Source organism: Pristiophorus japonicus, chromosome 1 (assembly GCF_044704955.1).
Source record: "Pristiophorus japonicus isolate sPriJap1 chromosome 1, sPriJap1.hap1, whole genome shotgun sequence".
In the NCBI taxonomy this organism is placed as follows: domain Eukaryota; kingdom Metazoa; phylum Chordata; class Chondrichthyes; family Pristiophoridae; genus Pristiophorus; species Pristiophorus japonicus.
Genome location: NC_091977.1, coordinates 398,398,728 through 398,415,382, shown reverse-complemented (window position 1 = coordinate 398,415,382; position 16,655 = coordinate 398,398,728). Strand labels below are relative to the sequence as shown.

Here is a 16,655-nt window from a genome sequence, read left to right as displayed (position 1 = left end):
ATATAAAGGATTTGGGGTCTATTTATGGGAGAAATTGGTAATGCTGAACATGAGAGAATATCTGATGCAGACCCCAAATTTGTAACATTGTTCATTAATTGAAATAGTGACATCTGACATGGGCTACCTTGCAAAGCATATCCATCAGTGATAACTTTATTGCTGTATACATGCTGATCAGGAGTAGTCTTTTGTTTAGATTTATTGCACTACATTTTGCTGTATTTATGTTTAAGTTCATACAATTGTCAGTGTTAATGATTAAAATTCAGACCAAATGAAAATTAATCAGTTATTCCATTTTAAATTATTAGTCTTATACATTAGCATAATGCACTTATTAACCCTGACCTGTATGCGTGTACATTTATTTCAGCACTCTTGTAGGGCCAGAGTTTATAAATATTTGGTCTAAAATATATTTATTTTACAGATTCTAAACAGTGTCATGCTGTTTATCGCTTCATTATTTGTGTGAATCCATCTGACCTGACGGAGTTGGATGCAAGGCTTGGTAACTGTGTTCTTCATCAGCCGATAAGAGCTGCGTGTTTGTTTCAGTCTGTGAGTAAAAAAGAAAAATCTTGAATGATGCAAGTGATGCACATACAGTGAAGTTTACATTTTTAATTCCAGTTTTCTCAATTCATATTGTCTGATTTAGGATTCACGTTTTTGGGAAGTTTCTCAATTTGAGTACATGTGTCTTTCAGGTTTGCTTTACATCTATCAAGACATTGTCATTAATTCAACAATTAGAAACAGAAAACCAGGTAAATAGGTCTATCAAAATTAGATTAAACTTAATCTGGTCCAATGAGCAGTTTGTATCATAGGTTTTCTTCACATATGGGATGCAGATAATATCTTTCTGAGCCTGTACCACAGTCACTTTTCAAGTCATATACAAGAAGATCCAACATTTCAAAATTTTAACCCCTTGGATGCTGAAAGATTCAAAGAAACAAGGGATTGAAATTAGCCTCTTGTGCATCTGTCGCTAACACCTCTGAGAGGCTCTAACGGAGCGCAAAATGCTTTTCGCCAGGGTGCGGCAATAAAAGTGGCGCACCCCCCCATGGAATTGGGTGGGGGTTTAGCGGAGGCAGTACGAGGTAGCGCCTCGCTCCTACCGGAAGCGTCCTGCTCGGCTGCACGTGGCAATAATGACATCATCGCCGTGCGCAGTGCCTTGTTACCGCCCAGGAAGTGAAATTTGGACTTGCCCCCTCACTTTACTGCCTGGCGGTGACAACGACAGCTTCAGCTGTTGAATTGCAGTCAGGAGTTGGCTGGAGCATGAGAGCAGTCTGAGCTTCGATGCCACCAACCATTGTTGGCAGTGCAGCACCAATACGTTGAGTTGCTTCCGCCTGTGCTGCAATGGAAGCTGCCACGTCGCCCATGATACGCGTTTCACATGGTCTCTCTGTGAGTCCACCCTCGTCTGCAGATTGACAATGATGGGTTCCATGGTGTGCGCAGAACTCTGTGCAATGCTGGAGGTGGACTCCTCCATAGAAACATAGAAAATAGGTGCAGGAGTAGGCCATTCGGCCCTTCGAGCCTGCACCACCATTCAATAAGATCATGGCTGATCATTCACTTCAGTACCCCTTTCCTGCTTTCTCTCCATACCCCTTGATCCCTTTAGCCGTAAGGGCCATATCTAACTCTCTCTTGAATATATCCAACGAACTAGCATCAACAACTCTCTGCGGTAGAGAATTCCACAAGTTAACAACTCTCTGAGTGAAGAAGTTTCTCCTCAACTCAGTCCTAAGTGACTTACCCCTTATCCTTAGACTGTGTCCCCTGGTTCTGGACTTCCCCAACATCGGGAACATTCTTCCTGCATCTAACCTGTCCAGTTCCGTCAGAATTTTATATGTTTCTATGAGATCCCCTCTCATCCTTCCAAACTTCAATGAATACAGGCCCAGTCAATCCAGTCTCTCCTCATATGTCAGTCCTGCCATCCCGGGAATCAGTCTGCTGAACCTTCGCTGCACTCCCTCAATAGCAAGAATGTCCTTTCTCAGATTAGGAAACCAAAACTGGATACAATATTCCAGGTGAGGCCTCACCAAGGCCCTGTACAACTGCAGTAAGACCTCCCTGCTCCTCTACTCAAATCCCCTAGCTATGAAGGTCAACATACCTCTTCCCTTCTTCACCACCTGCTGTACCTGCATGCCAACTTTCAATGACTGATGTACCTTAACACTCAGTTCTTGTTGCACCTCCCCTTTTCCTAATCTGCCACCATTCAGATAATATTCTGCCTTTGTGTTTTTGCCACCAAAATGGATAACCACACATTATACTGCACCTGCCATGCATTTGCCCACTCACCTATACTGTCCAAGTCACCCTGCAGCCTCTTAGCATCCTCCTCACAGCTCACACCGCCACCTAGCTTAGTGTCATCTGCAAACTTGGAGATATTACACTCAATTCCTTCATCCAAATCATTGATGTATATTGCAAATAGCTGAGCTCCCAGCACTGAGCCCTGCGGCACCCCACTAGTCACTGCCTGCTATTCTGAAAAGGACCTGTTTATCCCGACTCTCTGCTTCCTGTCTGCCAACTAGTTCTCTATCCACGTCAGTACATTACCCCCAATACCATGTGCTTTAATTTTGCACATCAATCTCTTGTATGGGACCTTGTCAAAAGCCTTTTGAAAGTCCAAATACACCATATCCACTGGTTCTCCATTGTCCACTCTACTAGTTACATCCTCAAAAAATTCTAGAAGATTTGTCAAGCATGATTTCCCTTTCATAAATCCATGCTGACTTGGACTGATCCTGTCACTGCTTTCCAAATGCGCTGCTATTTCATCTTTAATAATTGATTCCAACATTTTCCCGACTACTGATCTCAGGCTAACCGGTTTATAATTACCCGTTTTCTCTCTCCCTCCTTTTTTAAAAAGTGGTGTTACATTAGCTACCCTCCAGTCCATAGGAACTGATCCAGAGTCGATAAGACTGTTGGAAAATGATCACCAATGCATCCACTATTTCTAGGGCCACTTCCTTAAGTACTCTGGGATGCATACTATCCGGCCTTGGGGATTTATCGGCCTTCAATCCCATTAATTTCCCCAACACAATTTCCTGACTAATAAGGATTTCCTTCAGTTCCTCCTTACGAGACCCTCGGTCCCCTCGTATTTACGGAAGGTTATTTGTGTCTTCCTTCGTGAAGACAGAACCAAAGTATTTGTTCAACTGGTCTGCCATTTCTTTGTTCCTCATTATAAATTCATTTGATTCTGACTCAAGGGACATATGTTTGTCTTCACTAATCTTTTTCTTTTTACATATCTATAGAAGCTTTTGCAGTAGGTTTTTATGTTCCCAGCAAGCTTCCTCTCATGCTTTATTTCCCCCTCCTAATTAAACCCTTTGTCGTCCTCTGCTGAATTCTAAATTTCTCCCAATCCTTAGGTTTGCTGCTTTTTCTGGCCAATTTATATGCCTCGTCCTTGGATTTAACACTATCCTTAATTTCCCTTGTTAGGCACGGTTGAGCCACCTTCCCCGTTTTATTTTTACTCCAGACAGGGATGTACAATTGTTGTAGTTCAGCCATGTGATCTTTAAATGTTTGCCATTGCCCATCCATCGTCTACCCTTTAAGTATCATTTGCCAGTCTATTCTAGCCGATTCACGTCTCATACCATCGAAGTTACCTTTCCTTAAGTTCAGGACCCTATTCTCTGAATTAACTGTGTCACTCTCCATCTTAATAAAGAATTCTACCATATTGTGGTCACTCTTCCCCAAGGGGCCTCGCACAACAAGATTGCTAATTAGTCCTTTCTCATAACACATCATCCAGTATAGGATGGCCTGCCCTCTAGTTGGTTCCTCGACATATTGGTCTCGAAAACCATCCCTAATACACTCCAGGAAATCGTCCTCCACCGTATTGCTACCAGTTTGGTTAGCCCAATCTATATGTAGATTAAAGTTGCCCATGATAACTGCTGTACTTTTATTGCACGCATCCCTAATTTTTGTTTGATGCTGTCCCCAACCTCACTACTACTGTTTGGTGGTCTGTACACAACTCCCACTAGCGTTTTCCGCCCTTTGGTATTCCGCAGCTCCACCCATACAGATTCCACATTCTCCAAGCTAATGTCCTTCCTTACTATTACGTTAATTTCCTCTTTAACCAGCAACGCTACCCCACCTCCTTTTCCTTTCCGTCTATCCTTCCTGAATGTTGAATACTCCTGGATGTTGAGTTCCCAGCCTTGGTCACCCTGGAGCCATGTCTCTGTGATACCAATTATATCATATTTGTTAATTGCTGCCTGCGCAGTTAATTCGTCCACCTTATTACGAATACTCCTCGCATTGAGGCAGAGCGCCTTCAGGCTTGTCTTTTTAACACCCTTTGCCTCTTTAGAATTTTGCTGTAATGTGGCCCTTTTTGATTTTTGTCTTGGGTTTCTCTGCCCTCCACTTTTACTTTTTTTCTTTCTATCTTTTGCTTCTGCCATTCTACTTCCCTCTGTCTCCTTGCATAAGTTCCCATCCCCCTGCCATATTAGTTTAACCCCTCCCCAACAGCACTAGCAAACACTCCATGCTCTGTACCACTGCCGAGAGGCTTTTGGGCACATTTGCCATTGCACCTATGATGTCAGAGTGCATGACCATCACCTTTTGTGTGAATGCCTCCCCATTGAGGTTCTCATCTGAGTCCTGTGGAGCAGAACCCGTGCTCGAACTCGCCCTTTGGGGAGATGGCTCCTGAGGTTCCCTTTCCCTTTGGTCTTGCTAGGCCCCTCTACTAGCCTAATCTATAAGGAATGCGTAGTGCCAGTATCTGAGCTGATGCCTGTGGGTGAGAGAAGCAATGACGCAGTGCTTGGCTCCTCTTCCTCCTGCTCTTCCTCCTCTTCCTTTCCCTCCACAATGTCTTGAGGGGGGGTGCTCAGGTGCAGGATGGACAGCTTCTGCCTGGTTATCTGAAAGCATAAATGGCACAAGACTCACATTAAGGTGAGGGCAGTGGGCAGGAATGGAGCAAGGAGCTGGAACGTGATAAAGCATTCTGATGTGGGGACGACGGAAGAGGCATGAGAGAAGGAGAGGGGATTGGAAAGTGATAAAGCATTCTGGTGTGGGAGGGGCAGTAGTATGAGAAAAGGAGAGGGGATAAAGATACCATCTGCGGGCCAGTGAGACCATCACTCACTCCTCAAGGTCAAAGATGGGCCGCAGGTCAGGCTCCCTCCTCCAGTCCTCTGCTGCTCCCGTCTGTTATGTGCCATCTTCACCTGCAAAAGAAAAGAACTTGTGTGAGTAAGAGTCCAGCTATGTATGTGGAAGATATGCCTACTGTGGTTGAATAGCTGTGAACGTAGGCAAGGCATGAGATGAGGATGTGAGTGTGAGTATCTGCAGATGCTTAGTGGTTGGGTGGTGTGGAAGTGGTGGATTGCACAGTGTGCGCAGACAGAGGTTGCGCAGCTTGTATGGAGGAGGTGTGGAAGCTTGTACTCATTTTCACCACCCGACATAGGTCGTTGAATTTTTTGTGGCACTGGGTGAGGCTTCTCTGTACCTCAGTGCTGGCCGACACCACTTGGGCCACCTCTTGCCACATAGCATGGAAAAACTGCGGGGTGAAGGCCTCCTTCCCGATGCAGAGAACAGGGAGTCCCTCCTGGCCTCGAGCGCCCCCACCAATGCCTCCAGAGCCACATTGCTGAATCTTGTGGCCCTCTCCCTTCAAGGGGGATATCCAGCAGCCATTTCAGTAGCTTCCTCAGCTCCAGAGATGAATGAATTCCTTTAGCAATGCTGAAAATGAGTAGCAGCAAGTTCAAATGACCTCCCCTTTAAGAGCCAGATGGAGCTGGAGTTAAGGATTAAAGGCTGATTGATGAATAGAACTCAGCTGAAACATAGAAACATAGAAAATGGGTGCAGGAGCAGGCCATTCGGCCCTTCGAGCCTGCACCGCCATTCAATATGATCATGGCTGATCATGCAACCTCAGTGCCCCACCCCTGCCTTCTCGCCATACCCCCTGATCCCTTTAGCCGTAAGGGCCACATCTAACTCCCTTTTGAATATGTCCAACGAACTGGACTCAACAACTTTCTGTGGCAGAGAATTCCACAGGTTCACAACTCTCTGGGTGAAAAAGTTTCTCCTCATCTCGGTCCTATATGGCTTACCCCTTATCCCTAGACTGTGACCCCTGGTTCTGGATTTCCCCAACATCGGGAACATTCTACCTACATCTAACTTGTCCAGTCCCGTTAGAATTATATAAGTTTCTATGAGATTCCCTCTCATTCTTCTAAATTCCAGTAGGTATAAGCGATCCAGTCTTTCCTCATATGTCAGTCCTGCCATCCCGGGAATCAGTCTGGTGAACCTTCGCTGCACTCCCTCAATAGCAAGCACGTCCTTCCTCAGATTAGGAGACCAAAACTGCACACAATACTCAAGGTGTGGCCTCACCAAGGCCCTGTACAACTGCAGTAAGACCTCCCTGCTCCTATACTCAAATCCCCTCGCTATGAAGGCCAACATGCCATTTGTTTTCTTTACTGCCTGCTGTACCTGCATGCCTACCTTCAATGACTGATGGACCATGACACCCAGGTCTCTTTGCACCTCCCCTTTTACTAATCTGTCACCATTCAGATAATAATCTGCCTTCCTGTTTTTGCCACCTAAGTGGATAACCTCACATTTATCCACATTATACTGCATCTGCCATGCATTTACCCATTCACCTAACATGTCCCAGTCCCCCTGCAGCCTCTTAGCATCCTCCTCGCAGCTCGCACTGCCACTCAGCTTAGTGTCATCTGCAAACTTGGAGATATTATCATCAATGCCTTTGTCTAAATTATTAATGTATATTGTAAATAGCTGGGGTCCCAGCACTGAACACTGCGGCACCCCACTAGTCACTGCCTGCCATTCTGAAAAGGACCCGCTTATTCCCACTCTTTGCTTCCTGTCTGCCAACCAGTTCTCTATCCACGTCAATACATTACCCCCAATACCATGTGCCTTAATTTTGCACACTAATCTCTTAGGTGAGGGATCTTATCAAAAGCCTTTTGAAAGTCCAAATACACCACATCCACTGGTTCTCCCTTATCCACTCTACTAGTTACATCCTCAAAAAACTCTAGAAGATTTGTCAAGCATGATTTCCCTTTCATAAATCCATACTGACTTGGACCGATCCTGTCACTGCTTTCCAGATGCGCTGCTATTAAATCTTTAATAATTGATTCCAGCATTTCCCCCACCACCGATGTCAGGCTATAATTCCCTGTTTTCTCTTTCCCTCCTTTTTTAAAAAGTAGGATTACATTAGCTACCCTCCAATCCATAGGAACTGATCCAGAGTCCATGGAATGTTGGAAATTGACCACCAATGCATCTACTATTTCTAGGGCCACTTCCTTAAGTACTCTGGGATGCAGACTATCAGGCCCTGGGGATTTATCGGCCTTCAGTCCCTTCAATTTCCCTAACACCATTTCCTGACTGATAAGGATTTCCCTCAGTTCTTCCTTCTCGCTAGACCCTCGGTCTCCTAGTATTTTCGGGAGATTATTCTTGTCTTCCTTCGTATTTGTTCAATTTGTCTGCCATTTCCTTGTTCCCCATTATGAATTCACCTGATTCTAACTGCAAGGGACCTACATTCGTCTTCACCAATCTTTTTCTCTTCACATATCTATAGAAGCTTTTGCAGTCAGTTTTTATGTTCCCTGCAAGCTTACTCTCATACTCTATTTCCCCCCTCCTAATTATTTCCCTTGAGAGCCATGGTTGAGCCACCTTCCCTTTTTTATTCTTACGCCATACAGGGATGTACAATTGTTGTAGTTCATCCATGTGATCTTTAAATGTCTGCCATTGCCTATCCACTATCAACCCTTTAAGTATCATTCTCCAGTCTATCCTCGCCAATTCACGTCTCATGCCGTCGAAGTTTCCTTTCTTTAAGTTCAGAACCCTAGCCTCTGAATTAATTGTGTCACTCTCCATCTTAATGAAGAATTCTACCATATTATGGTCACTCTTCCCCAAGGGGCCCTGCACGACCAGATTGCTAATTAATCCCCTCTCGTTACACAAGACCCAGTCAAGGATGGCCTGCTCTCTAGTTGGTTCCTCGACATATTGGTCTCGAAAACCATCTCTTATACACTCTAGGAAATCCTCCTCCACAGTATTGCTACCAGTTTGGTTAGCCCAATCAATATGTAGATTAAAGTCACCCATGATAACTGCTGTACCATTATTGTACGCGTACCTAATTTCCCATTTGCTGCCATCCCCAACCTCCTTACTACTGTTTGGTGGTCTGTATACAACTCCCACTAACGTTTTCTGCCCTTTGGTGTTTCACAGCTCTACCCATACAGATTCCACATCATCCACGCTCATGTCCTTCCTTGCTATTGTGTTACTTTCCTCTTTAACCAGTAACGCTACCCCACCTCCTTTTCCTTCCTGTCTGTCCTTCCTCAATATTGAATACCCTGGATGTTGAGTTCTCAGCCTTGGTTACTCTGGAGCCATGTCTCCATAATCCCAATTATATCACACCCGTTAACAACTATTTGCGCAATCAATTCATCCACCTTATTACGAATGCTCCTGGCATTGAGACTCAGCCATCAGGCTTGTTTTTTTAACACTCTTTGTCCTTTTTGAATCATGTTGTAATGTGGTTCTTTTTGATTTTTGCCCTTGATTTCTCTGCTCTCCACTCTTGCTTTTCTCCTTCCTACCTTTTGCTTCTGCCCCTTTTTACTTCCCTATGTCTCCCTGCATAGATTCCCATCCCCCTGCCATTTTATTTTATACCCTCCCCAACAGCACTGGCCAACACTCCGCCAAGGACATCGGTTCCGATCCTGCCCAGGTGCAGACCGTCTGGTTTGTACTGGTCCCACCTCCCCCAGAACCGGTTCCAATGTCCCAGGAATTTGAATCCTTCCCCCTTGCACCATTCCTCAAGCCATGTATTCATTTGAGCTATCCTGCAATTCCTACTCTGACTAGCATGTGGAACTGGTAGCAGTCCTGAGATTACTACCTTTGAGGTACTACTTTTTAATTTAACTCCTAGCTCCCTAAATTCAGCTTGTAGGACCTCATCCCGTTTTTTACCTATATTGTTGGTACCTATATGTACCACAACATCTGGCTATTCACCCTCCCCCTCCAGAATGCCCTGCAGCCACTCCATGACATCCTTGACCCTTGCACCAGGGAGGCAAAAATACCTATCTATCCCCCTTACAATCGAATCCCCTATCACTATAGCTCTCCCACTCCTTTTTCTGCCCTCCTGTGCAGCAGTGAAATTGCATAAGTGGCTGTGAACAGCGCCCCTGCTGCGCCTAGCTGAGGCCATTAGCACCCCATTTACCACCCACTCCTGGGGCGAAAACACCCAATTAGCAAGGCATCTCGGCAAACGCTAACATTTCTCAAAGTAAAAAATTACAGCCCTAAACGGGGCCCTCCGAATTTTGCCCTCTAAATGTTTTCACGAGCCAGAAAACTGACACTGAAACAACCAAAATAATCTATGTAGGTATGCAGAATAACTTAATTATTTTAATTAGCAACCCAATATTACAAAAACAAGTGGTTAAAACACAATTTTAAACAGAAAGGAAAGAATTACAAAACTACAATTGTGCTTGCCCTTTCATTCCTTGTTTCCATTCGTATCCCTTTCCCATTATTTCGACCTTCATCTTCTTTCTCTATTTCTTTCTATTTTAAGTTTAAATGCAACTTTTTTCTACCTATTGGATTTGTTCCATTGTTTATATATCGTTTCCTGCTCTCGCCCTGAACTTGACAATTTCATTCGCTTTGCATCCAATTTCCACCCTTCCCTCACCTTCACATGGTCCATCTCCGACTCTTCCCTTCCCTTCCTCGACTTCTCTGTCTCCATCTCTGGGGATAGGCTTTCGACCAGTATCCAGTATAAGCCCACCGACTCCCACAGCTACCTGGACTACACTTCCTCCCACCCCACATCCTGTAAGGACTCCATTCTCCCATTTTCTCCGTCTCTGTCGCATCTGCTCTGACAATGCCACCTTTCACACTAGTAACTCTGACATATCTTCCTTTTTCCTCAACAGAGGATTCCTCTCCGCCATGGTTAACATGGCCCTCAACCGTGTCTGTTCTATTTCCCACACCTCTGCTCTCACACCTTCCCCTCCCTCTCAGAACCATGACATGGTTCTCCTTGTCCTCACCTTTCACCCCACCAGCCTCCATGTTCAATGGATCATCCTCCGCCATTTCCACCACCTCCAGTATGATCCCACCACCAATCACATCTTCCCCTCCCCTCCCCTCTCAGCATTCCGAAAGAACCGCTCCCTCCGTGACACCCTGGTCCATTCCGCAGTCACCTCCAGCAGCCCCTCCCCTTCCCACAGCACCTTTCCGTGCAAGTGCAGGAGATGCAAGACCTTCCCTTTTACCTCCTCCCTTCCCACTATTCAGGGCCCCAAATACTCCTTCCAGGTGAAACAACGATTTACTTGTACTTCTTTCAATTTAGTATACTGTATTCGCTGCTCACGATGTGTTCTCCTCTACATTGGGGAGATCACGCGTAGATTGGGTGACCGCTTTGCGGAGCACCTCCGTGCAATCCGCAAGTGTGACCCTGAACTTCCAGTCACCTGTCACTTTAATTCTCCACTGCATTCCCACTCTGACCTCGCTGTCCTTGGTCTCCTACACTGTTCCAACGAAGCTCAACACAAGCTCAAGGAACAGCACTTCATCTTTCGTTTAGGCACTTTACAGCCTTCTGGACTCAACATCGATTTCAAAAATTTCAGAGCGTAACCGCTGCCAATCTTTGGCTCCCTTTCCCCACCCCCCTCAGAGCCTGTTTCTTTTTTTTTCTCTCCTTGTCTCGGATGGCAGTTGGTCATAATCCTACCATTCACACCCTTGGTGGTGGATTTGAAGGCCTGGTCTTCAAACACTATTTTCCTCAGGCGGCCGAAGGCTGCGCTGGCACACTGGAGCCGGCGTTGAATCTCGTCGTCAATGTCTGCTCTTGTTGATAAGAGGCTCCCGAGGTATGGGAAATGGTCCACATTGTCCAGGCCGGACCATGGATCTTGATGACTGGGGGTGGTGGCGGGGGAGTGCTGTGCGGTGAGGATAGGCTGGTGGAGGACCTTTGTCTTACAGATGTTTAGAGTAAGGCTCATGCTTTCGTACGCCTCAGTAAATATCTTGACTAATGTTTTCCTAACTCCTGACATGACCATTTGAATTTGGGCCATCATCCCTTTTGTCTCTCTAACCTCTCTTGTCTTCCAACCTATTACAGACCTTCCCTTTTGTTCTTTCTTCCCCTCCCCATTTCAGTGCTTGTTGAGAATCTGTTCTTTTCGAACAGTCTCCAATTCTGACGAAGGGTCATCGACCCAAAACGTTAACTCTGCTTCCTCGCCACCGATGCTGCCTGACCTGTTGAGATTTACAGCATTTTCTGTTTTTATTCCAGATTCCAGCATCTGCAGTATTTTGCTTTTGTGTCACTTATCTTTCTGTTCCTTTCTCCTGGGCTCGCATCATTGGAGGAAGACTGGAGTGTCTGCACTTTCAAAACATGTAAAACAGTTCCACAAAGGTTGGGACTCCTTGAGCACTTCTTAAACTAGGTTTAGCATAACATTGAAAACTGCTTTGCTGTGATAGGAACATTGGAACAGGAGTAGGCCACGGAGCCCCCCAAACCTGTTCTGTCATTCAATGAGATCATGGCTGATCTGCAACCTAACTCCATACACCCACTTTTGCACATATCCCTTAATATCTTTGGTTATCAAAAAACTATCAATCTCCAATTTAAAATTAACAATTGATCTAGCATCAGTTGCCGTTTGTGGAAGAGAGTTCCAAACTTCTACCACCCTTTGGGCCCAAGTTTCGGGCCGCGCCTAAAACGGCGCAGCCCGGGCCTGGACGCCCGTTTTTCACACCACAAAGTGCGCCTAAAAAAAATTCACCTATTCTCTGGCTCCCTGCAGGTCCTCTGGAGCTGGGCGCGGCGCAGCATGAGCTGTGGGGCGCGGAGCCAGGTCCCTGCGCTGAAAACAATGCCAGGACCTCTGCACATGCGCGCTACAGTGGCCGTGCATGTGCAGTAGCTCCAGGCGCCCAAAACTGTGGGAGGGGCCCGAAGCACGCCCCCCCTAGCCCTGGTCGAATGGCCTCACTGGGGCTACGTGGATAATGCTCACCTCCCACCCGACCCGACCCGACTTGACTCCCGCTCCCGCTCCCCGGACCGGACACGACCTCTGCTCCCCCCCACCCGACACGATCTCCGCACCCCCCCCCCCCCCCCAGCGACCCGACCTCCGTGACTCTTTTCCCCCCGCCCCCACCCACCCGACTTCCGCGACTCTCTTCCCCCCCACCGCCCCCGATCTCCGATTTCCCCCCTCCCCGGTGACCCGACCTCCGCGACTCTCTTCACCCCCCCGCCCCCGATCTCCGCGACCCCCCCACCCGGACCCGGGACCCAAGACCCGACGCCACCTACCTGTAAATCCAGCCCGAAGTCTTGGGCCCGGCCGTTCAGCCTCCTTCTCTCTCTCCCTCTCCTCTCCCCCCACCCCTCCCCTCCCCTTCCCTCCCCTTCCCTCCCTCCCCTTCCCTCCCCTCACCTTCCCTCCCCTCTCCTCCTCCCTCCTCTCCTTCCCCCTATCCTCCCCTCACTCCCTCCCCTCCTCCCCCTCCCCTCTCCTTCCCTCCCTCTCCCCTCCTTTCCTCCCTCTCCCCTCCTTTCCTCCTCCCCCTCCCCTCTCCTTCCCCCCCTTCTCCCCCCCTTCTCCTCCTTCTCTCCCCCCCTCCTCCCTCCTCCCCAACCCCCACCCCCCTCTACCTCCCACCCCTCTCCTCCCCTCGCTGTCAGAAACACAGACACTGACAGAGAGTGAGAGACACACAGACAGACAGAGAGATAGAGACACTGACAGAGACACACTGGGGGGGCCGTCCCAGCACACTGTTGGAGGACTCCTGGTGCTGCAGTCGGTAAGTAGAAAATGTTTTATTTATTGATTTTTTAATTTATTATTAATTTTTTTTTGATTGATTTATTGGTTGATTTATTGATGTATTTATCATTTATTATTGATGATGGCTCTTTATTTGTAAAACTGAAGTGTTTAATGTTTGTAAACTTCCCTTTAAAGCCCTCCCCACCCCATTCCCTACGCCTGATTTGTAACCTACGCCTGATTTTCTAAGTGTAGACAAGGTTTTTCTGAGCGTACAAAAATCTACACTTACTCCATTCTAAATTAGTTTGGAGTATGTTTTCACTGCCTAAACTTTCAAAATGGGTGTAAGTGGCCGGACACGCCCAATTTTGAAAAAAAAATCTGTTCCAAACTGAAACTGTTCTAACTGACTAGAACTGGAGCAAACTAAATGCCGAGAATTGCAATTTCTAAGATACTCCATTCTAAACCAGTTGCTCCAAAAAAACAGGAGCAACTCAGGCTGAAGCTTGGCCTCTTTGTGTGTAGAAGTGTTTCCTAATTTCATTCCTGAAAGGACTGGCTGTAATGTTTAGACTATGCCCCCTAGTCCTAGAATCCCCAAACAGCGGAAATAATTTTTCTCTATCTATCCTATATATTCCCCTTAATATCTTGAAAACTTCAATCAGATCACCACTTAACCTTCTAAATTATAAGAAATATAACCCTAATTTGTGTAATCTCTCCTCGTAACTTAACCCTTGAAGTCCGGGTATCTTTCTGGTAAACCTACGCCAAACTCTCTCCAAGGCCAATACATCCTTCCGAAGGTGTGATGACCAGAACTGCTCCAGGTGTGGTCTAACCAGGGTTTTGTATAGCTCCAGCATAACTTCTACCCCTTGTATTCTAGTCCTCTAGATATAAAGGCCAGCATTCCATCAGCCTTTTTGATTATTTTATTTTACCAAGTGATGCGCATATGGCAGTATAACTACACTCTTAAGTGTGCAAATAATTTGTGCAGCATTGAATTTTCTCCACACTTTTCACGTGGAAAATATGGCATTATCTTCGTTGGTCCTAGATTTATTTATTTTCTTTAACAAAATATACTTAAAAATTCGCAGGAAAGTAAAAGAAAAACTGAAAGTAAAAATACCCTCTGCAGTCTTGATCACTGCAACCTTGGTTTCATACTGGTTTACAATGCCACCAAGTGTTAATGTTGGTACTACAATAGAATGATATACTATTTAAACTCATTAAGAATATAAATGTTATCAGTACATCTTAGTTAGAAGAGAAGACCATTTAAATTATCTACCTCTTCCAATGGTTTAAGTCTGTGTTCAAGGTAAATGGTCTTTGCAGAGCTGATGCCCCCTCAGTTTCAGGTAATAACGACGTATTTATATAATGCCTTATCACATATTTCAGTAGTGTGCCAAAGCACTTCACACACAATGAATCACTTTGAATGCAGCACTGTTATTATTTAGGCAAACTACTGTCTATTTGCACACAGCAGAAACCCACAAACAGCAATTGGACAAATGACCAGCTAATCTGTATTGATGATGGTATTGGTTGAGGAAAGAATGTCATTCAGACACCAGGAGAATTCCTCACTCTTTTCAAATAGTGACATGGGATCTTTAACATCTATCTGAACTACAATAGCATGCAGATAGGGTCCGGTTTAAGATCCCTACTGAAGGATGGCACCCTCAACAATGCAGCACTCTCTTATACTGTTCTGAAATGCCAGCCCACATTATGTACCCTTCAAATCCTTGAATGCACAACTTTTTGGCTTAGAGGCAAGACTACTAATTGAGCCATACCAACACCAACTGAAATCTATTGTCAGTGATAAAACCAAATTGATAACTTAATTTTGTATTTTCAAGGTTAATGTTGTGCTAAAGCTGACACACTTACCTCCACTACCGGTTTACTCGCTTAATCTTTGCCAGTTTCCCCGTGGATACCAGCTGCTGAGGTACTATAAGATAGAAGGGGTGGTGATTGCAATGACGACCGTAACAAAATACACTCAAGGTGCAAGATTCCTTTGTTCTGAATCAAGCTGCCCCTTTTCAGCAGGTAAAAAAAAAGGTCTGACTGAAAACTTATTTTAAGGCAAACTCATGTTTTGAATATGTTATTTATATCCTTTTATACCAGTTACTACTACACATATCTATAATTGCTGTTTGATTTGTTGCCTTGAAGTGTGAATCTGGAAATGTTGCAATTAAATATTTACAAATAACAATTGCAATCTGTTTTGTAAACAAGTTACAAAGTTATTTTTCAAAGTGCTTAATTCCTTTTGAAAGTATTCCTACCTACCCTTCCTCCTTTTTAAGTTTTGTTTTCCTTCCACAATATCTCTTTCAAATCAAGAGAGCAAGTAGATGGCCTGTTACCATTGCCAACCCTTTGCTTATACCATTCTTCAGCCAACCTCTAAAAATAAATAAAGAACTTGCTTTTATATAGTGTCTATCACATTGTCAGAATATCCCAATTATTTTACAGCCAATGAATTTCTTTTGAAGTATCACTGTTGTTTGGGTACAGCAAGGTTCCACAAAAGGCAAATTAGCTAAATGACCGATTAATCTGTTTCAGTGGTGTTGGTTCATCGATAAATGTTGGCCAGGACCTTCTGACTCAGATGAGAGTGGTACGATAACAGGGGTACAGTAGCAGAGTGGATATATTACTGGAATGGAAATCCAGAGGCCTGGACTAATGATTGAGAGACATGAGTTCAAATCCACCATAGCAGTTGGGGAATTTAAATTCAGTTAATTAATGAAATCTGGAATAAAAAGCTACTAATGGTGACCATGAAACTGCCAGACTGTCGTAAAAAATCCATCTGCCACTAATGTCCTTTAGGAAAGGAAATCTGCCATCCTTACCCAGTCTTGCCTATATGTGACTTCAACAATGTGGCTCACTCTTAACTGCCCTCTGAAACGGCCTAGCAAGTCACTCAATCGTGTAAGGCAGCTCAAAATCATGACCTTTTCAAGGGGAATTAATTTTTTAAAAGATGGAATAGAAAGCCAAGTTTGCCAATGACACAAAGATAAGGTGGCATTGTAACCAGTGTAGATGGAAGCATAAAAATTACAAATATATTAATACACACTGTAGGACAGAGTATAAATCAAGAAATAATGGAGGCTTGTAAGAGGCAATAATCATGGGCAATTTTAATCTTCATATTGATTGGAAAAATCAAATTGGCAAAGGTAGCCTTGAGGAAGAGTTCATAAAGTGTATGCGGGATGGTTTCTTGGAACAATATGTTGTGGAACCAACCAGGGAGTAGACGATTTTAGATCTGGTACTGTGTAACAAGTCTGGATTAATTAATGATCTCGTAGTGAAGGATCTTCTTGGGAAGCGTGATCATAGCATGGTAGAATTTCAAATTCAGTTTGAGGGTGAGGAAGCTAGTTGGTAATTACAAAGATATGAAGGCAGAGTTGGTTAAAGTGGACTGGGAAAATATATTAAAGAGTCAGACTGTAGAAAAGCAGTGGCAAACAATTGGGGAGATAT

At 45.0% G+C, this 16,655-nt stretch overlaps 1 protein-coding gene across 1 annotated transcript in view; it reads left to right on the top strand.

Moving 5' to 3' along the window:
- mcmdc2 (minichromosome maintenance domain containing 2) overlaps nt 1-16,655 on the top strand; it is a 163,955-nt gene that overhangs the window by 18,906 nt on the left and 128,394 nt on the right. The window contains exons 2-4 of the mRNA XM_070884760.1: nt 434-564; nt 714-773; nt 14,984-15,179. Coding sequence (XP_070740861.1) covers nt 434-564; nt 714-773; nt 14,984-15,179 — 387 coding nt within the window. The remainder of the gene's footprint in view (nt 1-433; nt 565-713; nt 774-14,983; nt 15,180-16,655) is intronic.